This window comes from Bidens hawaiensis, unplaced genomic scaffold (assembly GCF_021521415.1).
Source record: "Bidens hawaiensis isolate Kalapana, Puna unplaced genomic scaffold, B.hawaiensis_p1.1 tig00012283_1, whole genome shotgun sequence".
NCBI classification, from domain to species: Eukaryota; Viridiplantae; Streptophyta; class Magnoliopsida; order Asterales; family Asteraceae; genus Bidens; species Bidens hawaiensis.
In genome coordinates this window covers 701956-723110 of record NW_027491999.1, presented here as the reverse complement: position 1 = coordinate 723110, position 21155 = coordinate 701956, and the positions used below count along the sequence as shown (strand labels likewise).

The following is a 21155-nucleotide window of genomic DNA, read 5'->3' as shown; positions in this document are numbered from 1 at the left end:
TAATTTTATTAGGAAACAAGGTTTGGACGATGAGTTGTTTACACAATACGATCAACCCAATGTGTCGATTGGAAATAGTCGTGGGCAAATTGATGCTGATGAAGACGAGGTTGAAGCACTTGGCACTGCATCAGATCGGGAATATATGACTCAGTTAAGAGATGAAATTGCTGAGCAGTTAATGCAAAATACGGAATAAATGATTTAAAAAATGTTTGTGGTATTATGAATATTATTTCAGTGTTGTTGACTATTATTTAAATTTTGATGTTGAAGACCTTTTTTATTTATATTTCAGTTTATTTAAATTTCAGCTTATTTTAGCAGTCTGCAGATGTTAAAAAACAAACAGTCTTCTTGTTGCAGACTGCAGAGTTTTGGTCCACCTCTTCTGCTACAGATGTTGGCAGATGTGGTTTCGCAGTCTTCTGACATTTTACCTCTGAAAAACAAACAGCACCTAATATGAGTTGCTCTATAATATCCCTGAATATCTTCAAACTACGTATCTAGACACTGGTCGAGGATGTAAAAAGTGTACGAAGGTCAAGCACCAGTTAAGATGTGGTCACTGAGGGCGTGCTAATAGAAACGGCAACATGCACCTAATTATTTCTCTATTATTAGGAGGATGTATATTGTGTTAGGAAAGCATTTTAATCATGCTTTTACAAATACTTATCTTTTCATGCACCATTTAGCTTAAGAAAGATAGTGATTGATTTTAACTTTATATACCAAAGTATATTTTTCGAACTAAGGAGAAATATTAACAAGATGAAAATGCGACATTAAATCATCAAGCGAGTATATTTTGCACTTTAAATTCCACTTATTGATGAAAATAGGGTGTAAAATTTATGATATAACACGAAAATACGATATAAACTTAATATGAATTTCATAAATTCTAGATTAGTCTAAATGCGTTAGGTTGATCAAATACGTGAACATACAGTTTAAGTTTAAGCTATATATAGGTTCAGCCGTTCAAGGATTGATCCTTTTAACCCGATTACTATTTCTTGTGGCTCTCTATACGGTCCAAGACCTCTATAAGAGAGTTGTATAGAGAGTGGAGATATGGTTTGGTTTTAAATTGGACGGAATGATGTATTAGGTGCTTTAGTTTAGCTTTTTTTGCTCTCTTTGAACTTGTTCCTCAGCTTCTTGCTGGGTTTCTATTGCCATGTATTCTTTTTTTGGTTTAACATTAGCCTTGTTGTTCAAAAAAAGAAAAAAAAAAGATTACTATTTTTTTTCCTTTTTTTTTCCATTTCTCCAAATGAGTTTTATGCATAACTTAAAATGATCTTAAAATTTTTAGGGTTGTCAGTTTGTGTCTTAACGTGTTTAACAGGTTAGAGATGATGTGATTAACACAAGTATCAAACATGAAAATGACTCTTTTTAACAATTGACTTTAGTGGTTTTGAGCATGACAGTTATGAGTTTTATGTACAAAGAAAAAGAAGTAATATACTCGAGCGTCTTAATTTCAATTATTTTTAAAAATTTATAGAATTGCATAGCGCACTTTTTTGCTAAACAGATGTTATCGTGTCTAAACAGGTGTCCATTATGACGGCCCTAAAAATTTAATGCTAGGATTTGAAAGCCAATTAAATAAGAAATTGACATTCGGTTTTATAATTTGGACATAAGTGTTACGTATTTATACATTGTTTAAAGTTTATAATTTAACGTTTATATTATATAAAGGCTAAAATGAGTTAAACGGGTCGTGTTCGTATTAACTTGTGAAAATTTCATACAGTGCTTAGTTAGGTTCATTTTGTGTGTCATGATTTTTAAAGTTGCTTGTTTGGGTGTGTAAAAATAATTAGATGAACAAACCCCCCCCCCCCCCCCCCCCCCCCCCCGAAGAAATATAACAAAGAAAATATAAAAAATCATTGTAGTTGTTTATGGACAATGTTTCATATAGGGTCACAGTTCTAATTTTTTGTCTCCTCTGAATTATATTCGATAGAATTTTTTAGTGACCACCGAAATAACTCAATTTGAAAGGGTATCTCATGGCTCATGCCTCTCAGATTTTCCACAAATTATTATCACGAATTTTCCCAACACCACGTGACCAAAAACGAAAACTGATTTTGTCTCGGCAAGTCTATAAAATCAAACAGTAAAATTAAAAAAAAAAGAAGAAGAAAAATTGGCCATGGTAGTCTATGTAAGAAGTAAGCGTACCGAGGAGTGTCGGTTTTCTAGTTCTATATATATTTTTAGAACATCTATCATGAGCAGTGGCGAAGCTCCATTGTTCTAAGACAAAGACTATATAGCTTCAGGGGCGGATCCAATATAGACTAAACAAAATTTTTTTAGCACATATCATCCTTCAACTTTTCTTGTATATCTACCATTGTATAGCTCCGTGGGGGAGACTTGGATTGTCTCAGCATGATGGGGACTGATCAACCTATTTGGATCGTATTGACATTTTGGCAACAGATGATTGACAAGTAGGTACTATGCCTTTTTATTTGTTTTTATATTTTAGTCTGATATATGTTTTTGTTGTCTTTAATACTATTTTATGAGTCCGTTTTTATGAAGGATATGGAATACGAACAGTTGCATGGCTGGTAAAACCAAAATTTTTTGAACGATGAATTTTTGTCTTTAGGGAGACTTAAACCCAAGATCTCCCAACCATTGTTTTAAAGGCTTTGTCAATGGGCCACCAACCCCATTTATCGGTAAAACCAATTGGGCAACCACATTTGTGGGGTATCGATCGTGAAACACCAGGAGTGCTTGCTTAAGAAAGGTTTCTTGGAACACTAATTCATTTCCCACTCAACAGTTCTGGATATGTAAATCGTATATATGACATTAATATGTCACGTATGAACACATATGTTTGGCTTCAAAGTTGGCTGCTATGTTCATGCAGTGTGGACCCAACATCCTAAGCCCTTCCTTCTATATAAAAGATCAATCTTCCAAATACAATACACCATTTATGATAAGGTAACACTTATTTAAAGAGCAATAATTGATTTGTGATCAAGAGAAGGAGGTTGATAATCAACTAAGAAATATGATTAGGAACTTGGCTCATCTTACTCTTGCATTTGGCCTTCTTGGTATACATATCTCCTCCAATATATTCCCCACTTTTTGAGTATTGTGTTGCTAACATTATACTTATTAAATATTTGTAAGCAATTTTGTTTCATTTATGGTATTCGTTTCTCCATTGTGAGTTTCTTATATCAAATTTTATTGTAACTTTTATGATATCAATTTTGAGTTCTTTTTCTCTAAATGTTGAGCAACGATGTCTTATAATATCCAGACCGACATTCTATAAAGTGTATAAGAAGAAATCAACTGAAGGGTTTCAGTCAACACCATATGTGGTTGCCTTGTTTAGTGCGATGCTATGGATATACTACGCTTTGCTTAAAACCGATGCCATGCTTATCATCACCATAAACTCGGTTGGATGCTTTGTTCAAACCTGCTACATTTGCGTCTTTCTGTTTTACGCTCCAAAGAAGGCCAGAGTACGTGTATATATATGCGTATTTTTATGAAATCTAACAAAACATAATATTATCATCCTTTAAAAAGGCTATGTGTTCCTATGCATGCAGATGGACAGCTTGAAGTTAATTGTGTTGTTGATAGTGTTTGGCTTCGGATTAATAGTCGTCCTAACTCAGTTTCTTGCTAGTGGAGTTACCCGTGGCGTTATAGTTGGATGGATTTGCCTTGTCTTTTCTATATGTGTTTTTTTAGCACCCTTGGGAGTTTTGGTAAGCATGCATGCATGCATAAGAAGCAAATGATAATATGATTATGATCTGTACATGTTTCTAAATTCTAATAATTACATATTCAGCGGCAAGTGATTAAAACAAAGAGTGTAGAGTTCATGCCATTGCTATTATCGGTTGCACTTACCATCAATGCCATTATATGGTTCTTTTATGGTCTTCTCCTTCGTGATGTCAATATTGCGGTAACACGAAGCAATTTTCCAAGTTATTTTAGCATCTTAATTTAACAAAATTTAACTTTAATGCCAACTTATTGTACTTACAGATTCCTAACATACTTGGATTCACATTTGGTATTATTCAACTCATCATATACTTCGTATACAAGAACAAAATGTCGGTTGTGGATAAAAAGATGGTCAATTTTGAAGAGAAAATCTGCGAAATGGAAAAGGGAAAGATCCCAGAACTAGAAGAACATAACACTGTCAGTGTTGTGCATCTGAGCGCTTTAGTCTGTTCTGATATTCTTCCCGTGGTAGCTACATTAAACAAAATAAGACATGAAGACAATTGTGCAGCGGCTGAACCTCAACTCGGACGATTTGAACCAAATCACTGCACCGAAATCACAGCATGATTGAGGACTTACATATATATCATCTGATACTTAATCACAAACAATCAATTGAATATTTGAATCTACTGTTGGTTCTATATATTATAAGCTTATATACAGTTTACCTTCTCTATATAAATATGTTGTCTTTGCTTTCAAGGATTTTGCCACCTAAAGTTATATGTTTTCCTGTATGAAGAATAAATTAGCTGCCATTAACTAATTATATCTATTTTATAACTTATTCATAGATCATATCGGATAGTTTTGTGTTCGAAACTCAATGTTAAAGAATGTATATATGCACTTCTTTATTATGGTGAAGTCGTTAAAAAAAGTCATTTTAAAGAACTAATAACAAAAATAATTTCAGTCTATTACTACTACTATTATATGCATTATTGGTGCATAGGTTGTTCAATTTCTTGAAACTTAAACAAGAATTGATAGCAGGTGACTTAGATAAAGATGTATCATGCTACACAGTTGTTAATTGCTACAACACTTTTGAACAAGGGTGATTCGGTTCTCATGAGGCGGCGTGGAGGAGATTAGGATAATGGTTAATTTGGTTATTATCATCATCAGTTTATTTAAAAGTTGGTTTATCCATTATACTGTGTTTTATTTTTTTATTTCGAAATTGATTTGTTTGGATTTCAAATTAATAGTTCATGTGTTTGAGCTAGAGACGATGTACATGTCAATATAAAATCGATATTTCTTTGTTTGTTTATGTATCGTTTTGTTTTCGATTAATTAGAAAAGCGTCGCTAGTGTGTTTGTGAGCAACACCAATCATGTCTTTGGTCTCAAATTTGATTGTTGTTTTCACTTGTTTATCCGAGCCATCCAATTAAATATGGCCGGTTTTCAAATTGTTGGACGTGCTAAAAAGTTGAACAATTAGAACTGTAATACATGGTCAACTGAGTTCATATCTACATGGTCAGGATACGTGAGAATTTGTTCAAGGGTTAGCGCTACGCAACCGAGAATCGACACCAATGGATCGATCGACAACATGAAGATAAAGGCTAGGAAAGCTATACTTTTGTTGAAACCACGATTGAAGAAGAGCTTTTGGAACATGACCGAGACCTAGCATCGCCAACAAAACATGGGACGCTTTGGTGGGCACTATTCTCCAAGAAAAATGACACGAAACTTCAACTCCTTGAGAACAAGTTGTTCTCAATAAACAGAAAGATCCCATAATACCACAATACTTTCAAAAAGTTAAAACCCGGCCTATGTCGTGAGTTAGGATAGCTCGTTCTGCTAGCAAAGCTTGGGTATGCCAAAATGAAACGAATAATAATTCAAGGAATAAGAACTGAGTACCGAAGCTTCATAACCACCATGCAAGGGTGGGTAACCCAAACATCTTTGGTAGAATTCAAAAACCTACTTGCAAGCCAAAGGCCTTGGAAAAACTAAGCGGTTAAGTCTCAATCACAAATCCAAAAACAAAATCCGAAGCTTTATATGTCGATCAGGTAAAGGGAAAGTTCCAGCCAATTGGGAACCAAATAGGGAATGCATCAATCAAAACAAGAGGTCAGATGATAAACAAATTAAATCCAAACAACATTCAAATCAACGAGAACCAACTGATTATAAGAAGTCAGGTAAACTGGTAAGTGATTGCCATATCAGTGTTACCATTTTGGAAAAGGTGGACAAATGCCCAAGATTTGCCAACGAAATCGGCTGAAGAATGGAATGCAACCACTATTCAAGAAGAAGTGGCTTGGGACGTTGTAGCCTACTTTACAACCGAAGAACACATGATAGCCTTGGTCTCAAACACAGAGACCAAAGATAACTCGGATGCCTGGATTATTAAATTCTGGTGTTCTAGCCATCTGACCGAGGGGAAAACAATGTTACAAACAAGATTAAATACGAAGGAAATCATATGGTTGTAGTATAGCCGATATTTCTAGACACAAAATCGCATATGAGAGTGACATATGGTTCCAAGCAGATAAACAAGGTGAGTTTGTGTTAAACAAGCATACCGCATTTCAGTTATGAAAAGGAGTTTACTTTCAGTTCCTCATATTACATTCACATGTTGTGATGTCAAGGAATTCAAAAGTTCAAGATCTCATCCAAAGCCATAATGCAAAGAAGAAAGAACAAGACATTGTATGCCCTCTCTGCAGGAACGCCATATGTGGATAATAAAACGAAATAGTTCAAAGCATTAATCTATGGCGCCAACGACTTGAGCCCATTGAATGATAGACCTGCCATAACAAATAAGAAGTCTCTTGTAATTGGAATACCAAATATTGAAGTGAGGACTGATGTGGTGAGCATTGGGTGCTAATACGGCAAGACACACAAACTCTTATTCGACATTATGATCCTCATGCCACAAAACCCATGGAACCTATTTATACTACTGTGTTTGGCCAATGAAAAAACTTAGATAACTTGTGTAAGATATATGGTTACTTTCATTCATGTTTTTTCTAGATATATTTAGCATATTTTATGAAGAATAAATCAGAAAATCTTATAAAAAGTTCAAATAATTTAAAACCATAGCAGAAAGGTAGACCATGATCATCAATATTGAGTGCTTTTAATCCGACATTGGAGGCGACTAATTTTATACCTTAGCTGATAGAAGCTTATTCATTCGAGTGGACGAAGACAAAGTGGCAGTTGTCTTGGTGTATGTCGACGACTTGATTATCATGGGAAGTCTAAGTATTGTGACCGATCAACTCAAAAAGAACATGTGTACCTAGTTTCTATGAAAGACTTGGGAAAGTTGAGTCACTTTCTCGGGTTGGAGCTAAAGTACGAACCAAATGGAATAGTATTACATTAACACAAGTATTTACTTGAGCTATTGAGTAAATATGGAATGTCATGCTGCAAGCCGGAGATTACTCAGATGAAAACCAATTTACAACTTAGGAAAGCTGAAGGAAAGGAGTTGACGGATACAATTATGTATTGGAAATTGGTGGGAAGTCTTATCTTTTTAACAGTTACTAGACCAGACTTTGCATAAGCAATAGAAGTGTTGAGTCAGTTCACACAAAATAAAAAAAACACATGTGGAAGCAATTCAAAGGGTGCTAAGGTATATATTTCAAGTTAATTAGGAAATGATAAGAAGAATTGAAAAAAAATGCAACCAAGATTCAGATATGTTTCTTTCATCTCACTTAATTTTTGTTTAAATTTGACATTTATATAAAAATAACTATACAATATTGGTTAGTATTAAGGATTTTCAATATATAGCTATCTTGGATGCCAATTGAATCTGAATCCGATAGGCAAAACCTAACACATCTGGGATGAGTATTCAGGTATGATATTAGATACAAGATTAGTTTTATAAGGGTATGAGATTAGTAGTGCCTGACTTGATTATTTACTGAAAACATATACCTATTTACCCAAATCATATACCTGAAACATATACTTATTTACCCAAATCATATACATGAAACATATACCCCACATTTTTAATTTTATTATCCATTATTTTAATTTAACAACGGTTCATTGTACTATATTTATTATGTAATTTTTTTTGTAATAGCTATTTAAGAATAATATTTACATTTTTTATTGTATGAAGTATTAAGTTATATTTTGGGATTATATCATAATTAGTTTTACATGTTTTGAAGCATTTACAGTGATAATTACATGTATGATCTATGTAATTTATTATTATAATACAATCCATTATAATGTACTATTGTAGAAAAATTAGAACGGTAACAAATTTGTTTGGAAATCCCTACAAATATACCCAATACCTACCAGTATACACTATATTCAATGGGTAATTACACGACATATATCTAGCAGCAATAAGGTATTAGATCTGTCTTTTTAAAAAGTGAGAGTTAAAATCTTGTGGTAAAAAAAAAAAGAAAGTGCTTTAATTTAGAAGTAAGTTAAAAAATTGTATGCACACCCATATTACTCATTATTCTCCTGAAGTCCTAGGAGGATTGAAATATTGAAAAATTTTAAAAATAGATCTTTTCAAGAGTCTACATAAGTAGTTCGAGAAAATAGTAACTTTCAAGGCTGGTCCCATGAAATTCGTCGGAGCTACCGCCTAGGTAATTTCATCAATAGATTTCACTATCTACTAATAAAGTGACTAATGTCTCATAACTCACCTACCACGTGGGTTTTCGCTTCAATTAAATTGGAGCATATTGTTTTTATTTAAAAATCGTCTTTGAAAAAGCATTTTTATTTGAAAAACATCTTTATTGAAATTCGTGTTTTTTTGAAATTGGTCTGACTAGATAAATTTCATCTTTGGAAACGAACTCATCTTCATCTTCGTCATCATCTTCATCTTCTTCATCACCTTCATCATCTTCATCTCCTTCATCATCTTCATCTTTTTCATCTTCACCTTCTTCATCTTCATCTTCATCTTCGTCACAAACTCCTTTCGTCGCCGCTGCCACCGCCCATCTCCTTCCCTGAAGAACTCCAAGAGCTCAATATTTTCGGGGAGCCACCACCACCGCCTGTCAAATCCATATGAATTTCCGGCGATGGCGGTAGCTCGCCGGAAAATGTTGAGTTCTTGAAGTTCTTCGGGGAGGGAGATGGGTGGCGGCGGCGAATGGAGGATGTGACGAAGATGAAGATGAAGTAGGTGAAGATGAAAGATCAAGACGAAGATGATGAAAAAAGATGAAGATGTTATGATCAACGAAATTCACGTGAAATTCGTCTGGTCAAACGAATTTCACGTGAACATGAATTTCAAACCAAAATAATTGGGACAGATAGATTTGAAAGTAAAACTATTGGATTGTGTCAGTCACTTTACACGTGTCAATAATTTAGTGGTTAACGAATTTCAGACCAAATATATCGACGCCAATAGATTTTATTGGATTGTTTTGGTAAGTTGAAAATTTCAAAAACTATTTTGATACTCTCTCTCTTCTTTTAAACTATTTTCAAAATTTTCTCTTGAAATATTTGAGTTAAATTTAGAGCAGCGGCAATTCTTTTAAACTATTTTCAAAATTTTCTCTTGAAATATTTGAGTTAAATTTAGAGCAGTGGCAATGGGGCCGGCATAAAAAACCTGAAGAGAGGAATTTATTATCGATTGATTTTGTCTATAAATAGTTTTTTTACTTTTATTTTAAAAAATCGAAGTTATATATGAAGACAGGCCACAGTTAAAAATATATTTGCTGGGAGGACGAATACGGGTCGTATTTCCACCATAGATGGTCTTTAAAAAAAATATTTCTGTGGGCGATGACATATATATTTTTGGTAAAGACGTCTCTGAAAACACGGAACACATTTTCATGTCATGTGGAACGCCGGCAGTTATTTGGCAAATGGAGAGTCAATGGTGTAAGCACGAATTTCGGCATTCCACATTTATGCTTTTTCGCTTAAAGATCTTCTTAAATATCCAAAGGACATGCAAATTGTGGTGGTGAAAAGAATGGTTCAAGCGGTGATTCTGACAGGTTGTTGGAGCATTTGGAGAGTGAGAAACAAAACAATGCTATCTTTAAGGGTAAACGTCACTTTGTTCGGTGTATCTTTGATGACATAACAAGCTCAAGCTTCTTATGGGTTAAATATATGGATAAATTTGTCTCTTTAGAATAGGACGAGTGGTGTAAAAAATGTTTCTAAGCGTCTTTCATCTGTGTAAAGGGTGACTTGTGCTTGTAGCTTCTTGCTACTTTGTCTTGTGTATTAATGCAATCGTTGTTCAAAAAAAAAAAAAGGCTGGCTAATGTTTCAATCTACACTCTAAAGCATTTATTGTCTTTTTTAATGTAAACCCAGGTTCAATCCCTACAGACAACATTTAGGGAGGGCATGAGTGACTCAACGTAGGAAAACCAAGATCTTTATAATCCCCGGTTCGATTCTAAGGGCGTGCGGTTTTACCACAAGTGGGCTTTCGGGTGAGTGGGTTTTCCCTGAAACTAGAGATAACTTGGAGGCACTTAAAAGCTCCGTACAACTTGGTTGGACCAGCTAGCGGTTGGTTTTGGTCATGAGTCATCCCGTACGAAATAGCTAGAAAATTCTTGTTATCCGGTAAAAAAATCTAAAGCATTTATTCACTTCAATTATTTCCAGGAATGTAAATTGACAAATGGAAGGCCAATTTCGTATCATAAATCATGATGATGATTTGATAGCTAAAAATGTCCGGATCTTTGGTATCACGTCCAATGATTATCATTTATCAGGTTGAACTGTTCATTAAGCCCAAGGTAGGATTCTTTATGCTCCATTGTTTTAAGTTTGGATGAACGTGTTAAATGAACAAAGGCGACAAACAACGTCACCCGCATCACAATAGTTTAGTGGCTTATAAAAGAATACCAAAAGCCTACGAAAACACCTGCTTTAAGGCCAATAATTAGATAATGCATCGTTCAAATAACGACATATATATATAAATAATTAGTGTGTGAAATTTAATTGGAAAAATGATTGGTATCGATCGGTTAAACTTTAGGCTATTAGGCTACACTAACTAATATGTACTTAGGTTAATTATTTAATTATATAGTTAGATTATTTAGTCAATGAAAACGGTTATGCTTGGTTAGTTAAAACCGTTATATGTTGTGTTATATGCTGTCTCTTAAAGTCTTTTGTCACAAAGCAATTTGTCAAAATGTGTCCATCGGAAGCCCGTCGTCACTAATCATGCATTCGGATCCTTTCTTTGATTTAACAGTTAGAAAATTGACCCCTAATAACTACGGAAAAATACCTTCAAATGCAATGAAACAGTTGAATACTTGAATACGTCATGCATTTGTCTTGGAATAGTATTTAATTGTGAGGGAATTGATTTAAATTGATTTAAAAATGATCTATATATTAATGTGAACTAAACGGAGTGAAGTAATAATAAGAGCAAAAAACCTATATTTATAAACAAAAGAATTGGAAAGAGAATAAGGAATATAGCTTAGGGCTGGAAATTAAAAATAGAAAAGGTTAAAGTGCAAATAAACATTTGGTCGAAAGAATGTATATAACTATATATGTTATAATTTAGTACACTTTGAGCAAACAATAAAGCAACACCACAACCAACAAGAAACGTTATCCATATACATCAAATCAACGCTTTAAATTAAAGAAAGTGGCAAGCAAGCAGCCACAACCAAATGATTGATAGCAATCCAGTTAAATATCTAAACAAATGACTAATGAATTACTGAGATCATAAAATAGCTAGATTCTTACCCGTAAGTTGCCACATGCAGGCTTAATGTTTGGTGTTTTTTCTAAGCTTAGAGGAAATGGAATTAGAAGGTGTGATAAACTAACCAATTAATAAAAACTGAATAACAAAAAGAAGATCTTTTTTGATGAATCGGTTTACCAGACAACGCTATGGCCTATGAAGTCTTTTTAGGAATCAAACCTATAACACCCGTAAGTGTTAGCAAAAATCCCGACTATGGGCCGATTAATCATCAATTAATCAATAGTCCTCACTTCACAGATTAATTTTGGGCTAATCAATCAAGGCCAAAATTGACGGTTTCCAGCGAGATTCCGACCAAAATCGGTGGTTTCCGGCAAGATTCCGACCAAAATTAGAGGTTTCCGGCGAGATTCCAACCAGTGGTCTCCGGCGAGATTCAAGGCAATTTCCGGCAAAATGTGTTTATGTGTGTATAAAACTGAAAATTACATATAAAATGTGTGCCTACATATATAAAATTGAAATACATTAAAGTCTAATCCGATTAATCCAATCAGCAACTAGCGATTTTTACAACACTGCTTATAACACACACGCAACAACGTGTGAGTATAAGAATTAGTTATAATTCATTTGAAAATTATTTTCCTTATATTTTCATATTTTAATCCTCTTAAATAACTATTTAATAATTATTTCAATTATATATTTTCCTTTATGTTTATACTTATACTAAAACTAGTGATTTACCCGGCACATTGTGCCGGAACAGATCAGTAAAACCCAGTCGAACGGTGGTAAAACTCAAGCGCTGAGACGGTAAGTCGATTTGAATTTAGCTGGTTTTGGTTATTGTGTTATTGTACTGGAACTAAACCATAAATAAATATAAAAATTGAGGTGGACCGTGGACCAATCATCAATGGGTAGCGTCGGTCGGTCAAACTCGAGAGTTGGTAAAACCCAACCGTTGTCGATCCAGGGTGTTGAAGCGATGAGTCTATGCAAATTCGGTCAGTTTTCTTCATGTTCGTTACCATACTGGAATTAAAAAAAATTGGCATTCGGTTGTTTCATTACATTCGTTACGGTATTAGAACTAAAAGAAAACGCGGTAAGTTTAGCGAATTCGGTCGGTTTTCATCACACTCATTACGATACCGGAACTAAAAAACTAAAAAATAAATTGTCATTCGGTCGATTTACATTACGTTCATTACGAAGCAAAAAAAAAAAAACAAACAAACAAACAAGCTTGCACCAATTAGGTGCCACTAAGTGCACCAAGTGGCCCAATAAAGTCCTTGCTACACCAAACCTTTCAATTTTGTATAGTAATAATGCTTTTATAAAGTGAAGACTTAATTGCTAAAGTATATGCTCATTAACTCCTACATAAAAAGTAAATAATACGACGATAATTATGATAACAATAAGCAAAACAAAAGTATAGTAGCAAAATAGTTTAATTTAAACATTTAAATGAATGTTGAAATTATCCTACCTTTTTTGGTTTTAAATCAAAAAGTCTTTTTCTTTTAATATATATAAAAGAAGATGGTATAACTATTAACACGAGTTCTAACAAGAATTAAACTCATCCCAGCAACCTTTGTTTTTCTGGCTTTTGAATTGACCTATTTAATGATGTTACAACGTACTTTGTATATATAACCAATGGTGTAATATCTGCAAAGCAAAACACATGAACCGATCAAACAATTAACTCTGAAGTCGGGGAATACCCCACTAATTGAAGGGATGCGTATGCTTATAGTTGTGGTACCATAAAGAAGTACTATCGATGAATAATGCACTTTTATAAGATAAAAAGGAATTCACAATTAATAGATTTTAATATTTTATTATTTTATGCTGAGGCCATCCACTTAGTTGGCACTCAAGTCATGAATGTATCCTAGTTGTATTTGCTTTCTCTCCCATTCAGTCACCTAATTAAGTGCCGGTGACTATAATTAAAGTTAGATAATATGGCAAATTAATTGGATTTAGATATATTCTTTAAGGTGACAGGTAGAAGGCACAAATCTTCCATTAATTGGTAGGGAGAAAAGCAAAAGCAGAACTTCTTAACCCACTGAAGTACTAAAAGATATATGAGTGAAAAGATTAGTACTGGCTGTTTAAACCGAAAAACAAACCTTTGAAAATATTACACTCAATATGAAGAAACCAATTACAAAAGAACAATATTTAAACTTAACTTAATTACAGGAAGAAAACTTATTTTAAAACTCATATTCTAATTCTAAGTAAACAAAAACAACAAAATATAAATTAGTACTTTTCTCCGAGCTAATCTATTTTAATATAAACGCCGTTCATACCCGTCTCATTTTTTTATCTTTCATTCACATGTGAACCGTCTCCTTAGGCTTAAACTTTTCCCAAACTAATACAAATTCTGGCAACAAAGTGGATTTTATCAATAACGTCACAATGAGTCAATGAGTGAGCAATTATACTATCCTTTTTCATAGGCCAAGTTATGTCTATAACAATTGTTCATATTAGATAGGCATCCATATCAGACTTGATCTAAGTTGGATGATTATCGAATCTTGGTTGGTCTATAGGTCGGCCAAGTAATGACTGCCGGATGAGATGTATGTAACACACCAACAAAGATCAAAACAAAATGCTAGTGTCAATGGCATGTAACCATAAATCATAATGTAAATCAAACCACCGTTAAATGTAATTTGATGGTCAAATTAAAAGGTTATATATGTTTAATGCCTTTTTCTTGAGGTAGACCCTCATAAAAAGGTTCCTGAAGAGGTATGGTCCTACATCCACCTAAAGGACAATGGAAGCTTCCGTAGACGGATCCCACATCCACCGCAGAACAGTAACAAACACTAAGGTACGGACGTACATGGCGCCGGAGGGAGTCTAACCTTATGCCAAACATTCCCTGACGTCCGAGGAAGATTGACTTCAAAGATCTTCCTAGGTATGGGCAAAATGGCAGTATCTTGGCGAAAAGAACTTCCGGCCAATAGCATGCCAACGGTGCATCGGCAATAGTACGACATAGTACAAGCATCGCCATCAGTCAGCTACTTTATTCACCAACTCCCTTGGGCACGTACAAGCCCCACGATTGGTGGATTTTCTGACATGACAGGCGATCCATACCTTCTCTCCTCCCATCCGATTATAAATATCTCTCCACCTCCAACGGTAAAAGGATCTAGACTCTTACGCGAGAATCCCTAGTGCTCTGCGATTACTTGTGTTTTATACATATTCGGTCTCCAATACTGTTCTCACGCTGGAGGGTGGTTACGAGAAGACCCCCCATCTCTTTCTCGTAACGAGCTCACGGTGTTCTGTTTTGTAGGTGTTATCACTTAGATCTGCCAGATTATATTATAACCCTTGTGAAAATGACTAATCTTAATCTAAGAACTAAATGATTAGGCCGAAAGTTAAACTAGTGTTTCTTTCAGCTCTCCTTTGTTCTTTCTTTTTTTTTCACCCTGTGATTTCTAGAGTTCCCACTTGTTTTGTAATTGTCAAGTTACTAGTGCTTGGTCCATTGGCCTCTTTCACTCTTTGTAATATTGTACGCGTATATTAAATAAAGCAAGCTAGCTAATAATTCTGGTCATTTTTGGTGGTTGTGACATGAAGATAGAATTGTTTACCTTTTCCTATAGTAAACTTATTTTTCCTTTTTTTTCATAGCATTTGAAACTACCCCGGCCAATATCTGGGTAAGTTTTCCTCCGACGAAATGCTAACCATCTATACTGATTTTGACGTTTCATGCTTGGCTCAATCAGGAAAACGTATTATGATGGAAGAAACCCACCACTATGAAAAACCTCTTTGAGTCAGGTTCTAAACTTGACCTTAAAAATCTCAAGCCTTAACTATATAACATCCCTATGTTACTGAACCAAAAGGTCACATATTTTACCTTCTGGCTCCTCAATAATGATTGTAATATAAATTTAGAAACTCTAAACTTTATCATATATATAAAAGACAACAAAATAACCATTAAAAACCTAATTTCAATAGAACTATTTCTTTAATCTTAAAAGTCCACAAGATATCGAATTTGAACATGATTTACTTAAATTCATTGAAATATAAAACGTTATCATTTTGATTCTAGGATTATATTATACTTCTTGCATAGCAACGGTTTGTCACTATATACGTTCTTGCTTCTTTGCTTTAAAGATAAAGAATAGAAATGTTAAATTATCTCTAATTTACATGCGTAGTTAGATAAGCTTACCTAAGCGAATCTTGTTTCATATGTGATATGTTTGATTAGCCCACTCACAATTGACATCATTTTTATATTAGCTAACTCACGCGAGTGGATCTCTCTTCTTATTTTTTCTCTATTTCTTTTTCTATTTTTATATTTTCAACATCTCTGATTTCATACATATCTTCATCTTTGTACAAATTAGTATCGGAAGGTTGAAAGCATACTTATATTAATAAAAACTTAAACTAATAGTTACAATAAAGATTGCATAAAAAATAAAATTATAAAAAAGCTATTTTAAATCATTTAAGTATTACTATTGTAAATTCTATTTACAAAATAAACAACTTTACAAAATTAAAACAAAATACTAATGGTAAAATTCGAAAAAGGTTGTTTTTTTAACAGCAGTACTTTTACAAATTCGCTATTATCTTTACGCTAATTCCATATATTTTGGGTGGTCTTAAAATTAGTAAAAGTAATTTAACGAAAAAGTATTAGGTTTAGTATCGTTTATAATGAATTTGTTTAAAAATCAGTAAATTTTATGACGGGTTTATTAGAGAAAGCTTTTTTTAATGTATTCGCTCGTACTTGTTTAAGCATATTTGTGTGTATATATCATTTTATATAAAATTTTATATCATAAAGCATGATAGCTAAGTGTTATAAAAAGTTATTAAAAAAAGTAAAAAATGCATGTAAAAATTTGGTTTAGTGTATTTGAAACAAAGTCCGCATAAGTTTATGGGAAAATAATTAGGAAAGTGAAAAAACACTAAAGAGGTGTTTGTTTTTTTTCTGAGAAGCTCTTTCTAATCTATTATGTTTGCGCCGCGTAGACCACGCACAGACGTTTAGGTCTGCAGTATGTTTGTTTTTTAGAAGACATTTCATCAAGAAATGCTTGCGTGTGGTTTTCTTGAAACAGACATGCATGGATCATAAGCTTGAAGCCTCTTCTCTTCAAACTTAAAATAACCTCCTGATCATTTCTTCATATCTCCACCGATGTTCTCCACCTTTGCCCTCAGCCTTCGCCGCCCCCTCCACACCCTCTGCCGTCCACACCACAGCCACTGCTGCCCATCACACCCGCCGGCCACCACAACCTCAGGCCACTATTACTTCTTAATTCCAGCTATCACTGCTACAATTCATCACCAAACGACAAGTCCAAGATTTAGGGATTTTAGCTAATACATGTTCATTTAGGTATAAGTGATGTTAATATTTGGGGTTTTAGTTATAATTATACATGTTAATTTTCTCGATTTTAGGTATAATATATGTTAATTTGCAGCTTTAGTCTAAACTGAACCCAAACTCAAGCCCATAATTGCAGTCTGTAGACGTTAAAAGTCAAACAGTCTTCTTCTTGCAGATAGCAAATGTTTGGTCCATTTCTTTTGCAAACTACAGACATTTTACCTCTGAAAAAACAAATAACACCTAAATACTTTTATGAGCCATTGGGCTTTATTTTGATTGTTTAGTTATTTTGATTGTATAGTATTTATTTCTATCCTTAGCTCTTGTTATTTTTCACGGTTAATTAACATTCTCTATCTTTCTAATATAAACTTAAGGGTGACTCCTAACCTTTTTTTTTTCCAATAGCCAATTTCATATTGTTACACATTAATTCAACCATTAAAAGTAGTGATTGCATCGAAACAGAAGATAAGAACGAACAACGTACAAGCTGTATCACCATCTTCTTTTAAATTGCAACACCTAATATTTTAAAGCTATTTTGTTTTAAGCTGAAGTTTTGGTCCTTAAGTTTTGGGCCTAACCTCGTTTAGTTTTCAAATTTTGGCAAAATGAGCAAAATGATCGGTATAGTTTGATCTTTTATTTTCCAGTAAAACTCACTCAAATTTATATATAAGAAATCATTAGAAAACTAAAATGTTACGAAAAACGAGAACTAACAAATTAAATTTTATAAGTTCTTTATATAATAAATATACAAAAAATAATATGTGCAAAGCTCATGAAGTTTTACATATCTATACTATATATAATACATAAGTTATGGGCAAATTAAGACACCTCTTTTTTAAGTAATTTACAACTTATAATGCATAATGCACACATTATATAGCATGTAAGATAAGAACAAACTTGTACATTAAAAAATATGCCTATAAATAGTTACAACATTACCCTCTTAACTTTACTCAACTTTTGTAAATTTAAGAAATAATTACAACTTTGGACCTTCATCTTTACCAATGTATTTATTTTAAATTTAATTGTTAACAAACTTCCCACAAACTATTTTCCAGCGGCCGTAACTTTTTCGTATGTTAATATTCTTTTAAGAAAATTACACTATAAAAATGAGCATTTTATTGTCTTTAATTTGGGTATGGTATTGCTATAGTTTATTCCAATTAAAATTAGGATGTTACGTATGGATTTTCATAATTCGGTTTTAACAGCTTCTAAGTTAAGCAATAAGTCAAACCGTCGGTTCATATTTTTTCATTGAAAACTGAAACTTCATCGTTGAAAATTCAAACTGAATCGTTACTAATGGTTTGGTTTCACACATTGAGCTTCAATAATAAGTTTACCAACCGGCCTGGTTTTATATGACCAATTTTCAGTATAAAGCATAAGCTCAAATTAATGTTGTACGAATTTGTAACGGCTTCACAAAAAGTATGAAGGCCAAACTTAAATCGTGGGTATAACCGTTAGCAACGGGTTTTTGTCGAAAACCAAAAATGACCGGCCAGAAGTTAATGAAAAAAATCAACCGTGAAATCAAGCCATTGACCAGCTTGAATGGTTTCACGGTTTTAAATCAAACAACGAACAACCATAAACTTGTTACATGATTACCAAGGTATGTGTTTCCCGCTGTATCGCGGGCACCCGCCTAGCGCCTAGTATATGTAACTTATATGCTACAGATTTTTATTTCATATGAGAATGCTAGGGATGTATGGAGATTATGAATTAAGAATGAAACCAATCAATGAGGGATTCATCTCATATTAACCAAATCTATGAAGATTCCGTTGGGGACGCCTCGAAGATCATGAAGGTTATTTTTTTCTCCAATTATTAAATTAAAAAGGCATGGAGATCGATTATAGAGATTTAGTTGTGACACCAGGAAGATCATGGAAATTTATGGACATTTAGTTACCAATTTAAGCGCATTTAGTTGTTAACGATCACATTCACCATTTACGTTTGGTTTCACCAAACCGATTTAACATGGAGATTCTCCTTGGAGAAGCCTAGGTGGTAGTGTTGCTGATATAACCGAGGAGACCGATTCACCATAGTTGCCCTGAATACTCTAAGCAAGAAAATGTATATCCGTTTTCTACGGTAAGGATTTAGAATCTGTTTTAGGTTTCAAAAATTGTTGAGTCACTTGTATGTTTCAATTACTAAAGTAAAATGCTAGGTGTAGGAAAATCTCAAGAGCAAAATCTAAATACTAATGAAGAGTGCAAAGTTTTTAATTGCATAGATCAAAACACCACGTAAGCAAATATCTTACAAAAGATCCAGAAAACTATACACGAGGGATGGAAACTAATTATGCCATATAGAAACAAGCATTACTGGAATAGTTTCATGCACCAACTTCAATGGTGTGATTTGGTATTTTGTGGAAAGCTTGAGGTTCAGGGGCTGCATGATCAAGCTTATGAGCGTTTTTCGCAACCACCGGAAGAATCTCTGCTTGCATATAAGCATTCAACTTTACAACATCGATGATTTTCTGATCTTTAATTAATTCTGGAATCTTTTGCTCTCCGATATCGACATTCTTTTCATGTGTAACTGGCTTATTGTTTTTGTACATAAGGTATGGTATCATTTGAATGATACCAGATGTGAACCCAAGTACATTTGGAATCTGTAAAATTAGTATCAAAAAGCTCATTAAATATTCTAATTCTACTCAAGGAGAAGATGCTTGAAAATGTGTTGTATGTTTAATGCCATACCGCAATATTAAAGTCACCAAGAAGTAGGCCATAAAAGAACCACATAACCGCACTAAGGGTGAGTGCTACTGAGAGTAGAATGGGCATGTACTCCACACTTTTTGTTTTAATCACTTGTCGCTGCAAAAATATGTGGATATACGTTAACAAAACACGAGTCACAAGATCAATATATGCTTGTTATCAGGCACACTTACCAGAACTCCCAAAGGAGCTACAAAACACATAATGAGAACACAAGGCAAATCCACCCAACTATTACCCCACGGGTTACTCCACTCGCAAGGAATTGAGTCAAGACAACAATCAATCCAAAACCAACAAATATTAGCAATATTATAAGCTTCAAACTCTCCATCTACATAACCGAGACTTTTTTTGTTAGTTAATCTTCTTCACTGATAGCTAGCTATATATGATTAGTAAATTTCATTGTAGAATATTGATTAAAACATACCCTAGCCTTCTTTGGTGCATAGAAGAGGAAGAATACAATGTACACGGTTTCAATAACGCAACCAAACGTGTTAATGGTGATGAGAAGCAGGACATTGGTCTTAAGCAATGCATAGTATATCCAAAGCATGGCACTAAATAAGCCTACGACATAAGGGGCTGACTGAAACCCTTCGGTTGATTTCTTTTTGTAAACTTTATAAAATGTTGGTCTGTAATCGTGCCCGAGAAGTTAGGTCAACTGTAGTACATAATAAAACGATGATTAAAGGAAAAAAAATATGAGGCTTACATTGGTGCAAGAAATACCATAAATGAGACGATATTGCCTGAAAATATTACGAAACAAAATGTTTAGTACATCATAAATATTACTAAAATGTTTAGTAATGAAGAAAATTTATACCAAGAAGGCCAAATGCAAGAGTCAAGTGAGCCAATGTCCCGGTCATTTCCGCAATCGGTTACTTATACAACTATTTCCCTCTTTGTCCTTCCTCTTTAATTAACCAAACCAATATTTTTCAAAATGGTGCTACCTTTTTCCCTCTCTTTCTCTCTCTGGTTTTCCTAAGTATTGCATAAGATATGGTAGAGAGATCCCTTTATATATACTAAGCAAAGTGGAGGACATGAGATGGCGGGTCCACCAATACAGTAAAGACTTGTTGTGGCCAAAGTAGCTAGAATATGATAGTTTTAGCCACAATTAGATGGACCCTTTTCCGGTAAAACTAACCGAAAGACTGATGTATCTTGCATACTTTACTAAGAAAGTTTATTTGCCAAACTAATAGATAACAGTACATGTACATATACAGCAACACATTTTCCAAATGTTCTGTCAAATCTGAGACTC

General features: G+C 33.7%; 1 protein-coding gene and 1 pseudogene across 2 annotated transcripts; one reads left to right on the top strand and one right to left on the bottom strand.

Moving 5' to 3' along the window:
• The first annotated feature begins 3070 nt into the window (after positions 1-3070).
• LOC143540612 (bidirectional sugar transporter SWEET9-like) lies at positions 3071-4395 on the top strand. Its single transcript, XM_077033626.1, has 6 exons — positions 3071-3116; positions 3195-3231; positions 3329-3539; positions 3630-3791; positions 3878-3997; positions 4081-4395. Exons 1-6 carry the CDS (start codon positions 3071-3073, stop codon positions 4393-4395), a joined length of 891 nt encoding a protein of 296 aa, XP_076889741.1.
• A 14968-nt stretch (positions 4396-19363) lies between these two features.
• LOC143540611 (bidirectional sugar transporter SWEET14-like) lies at positions 19364-20853 on the bottom strand (annotated as a pseudogene). Its single transcript, XR_013136617.1, has 6 exons — positions 20703-20853; positions 20589-20625; positions 20298-20508; positions 20038-20198; positions 19841-19960; positions 19364-19749 (listed from the first exon to the last, which is right to left on the bottom strand). The product of XR_013136617.1 is annotated as a bidirectional sugar transporter SWEET14-like (transcript).
• Between the last annotated feature and the right edge of the window lie 302 nt (positions 20854-21155).

Coding starts and splice junctions, on each gene's coding strand:
- LOC143540612 (XM_077033626.1), top strand. CDS start 3,071: ATGATTAGGAACTTGGCTCATCTTACTCTTGCATTTGGCCTTCTTG. Junction 3,540..3,629: donor ACGCTCCAAAGAAGGCCAGA/GTACGTGTATAT, acceptor CTATGCATGCAG/ATGGACAGCTTGAAGTTAAT. Junction 3,998..4,080: donor TTCGTGATGTCAATATTGCG/GTAACACGAAGC, acceptor TTGTACTTACAG/ATTCCTAACATACTTGGATT.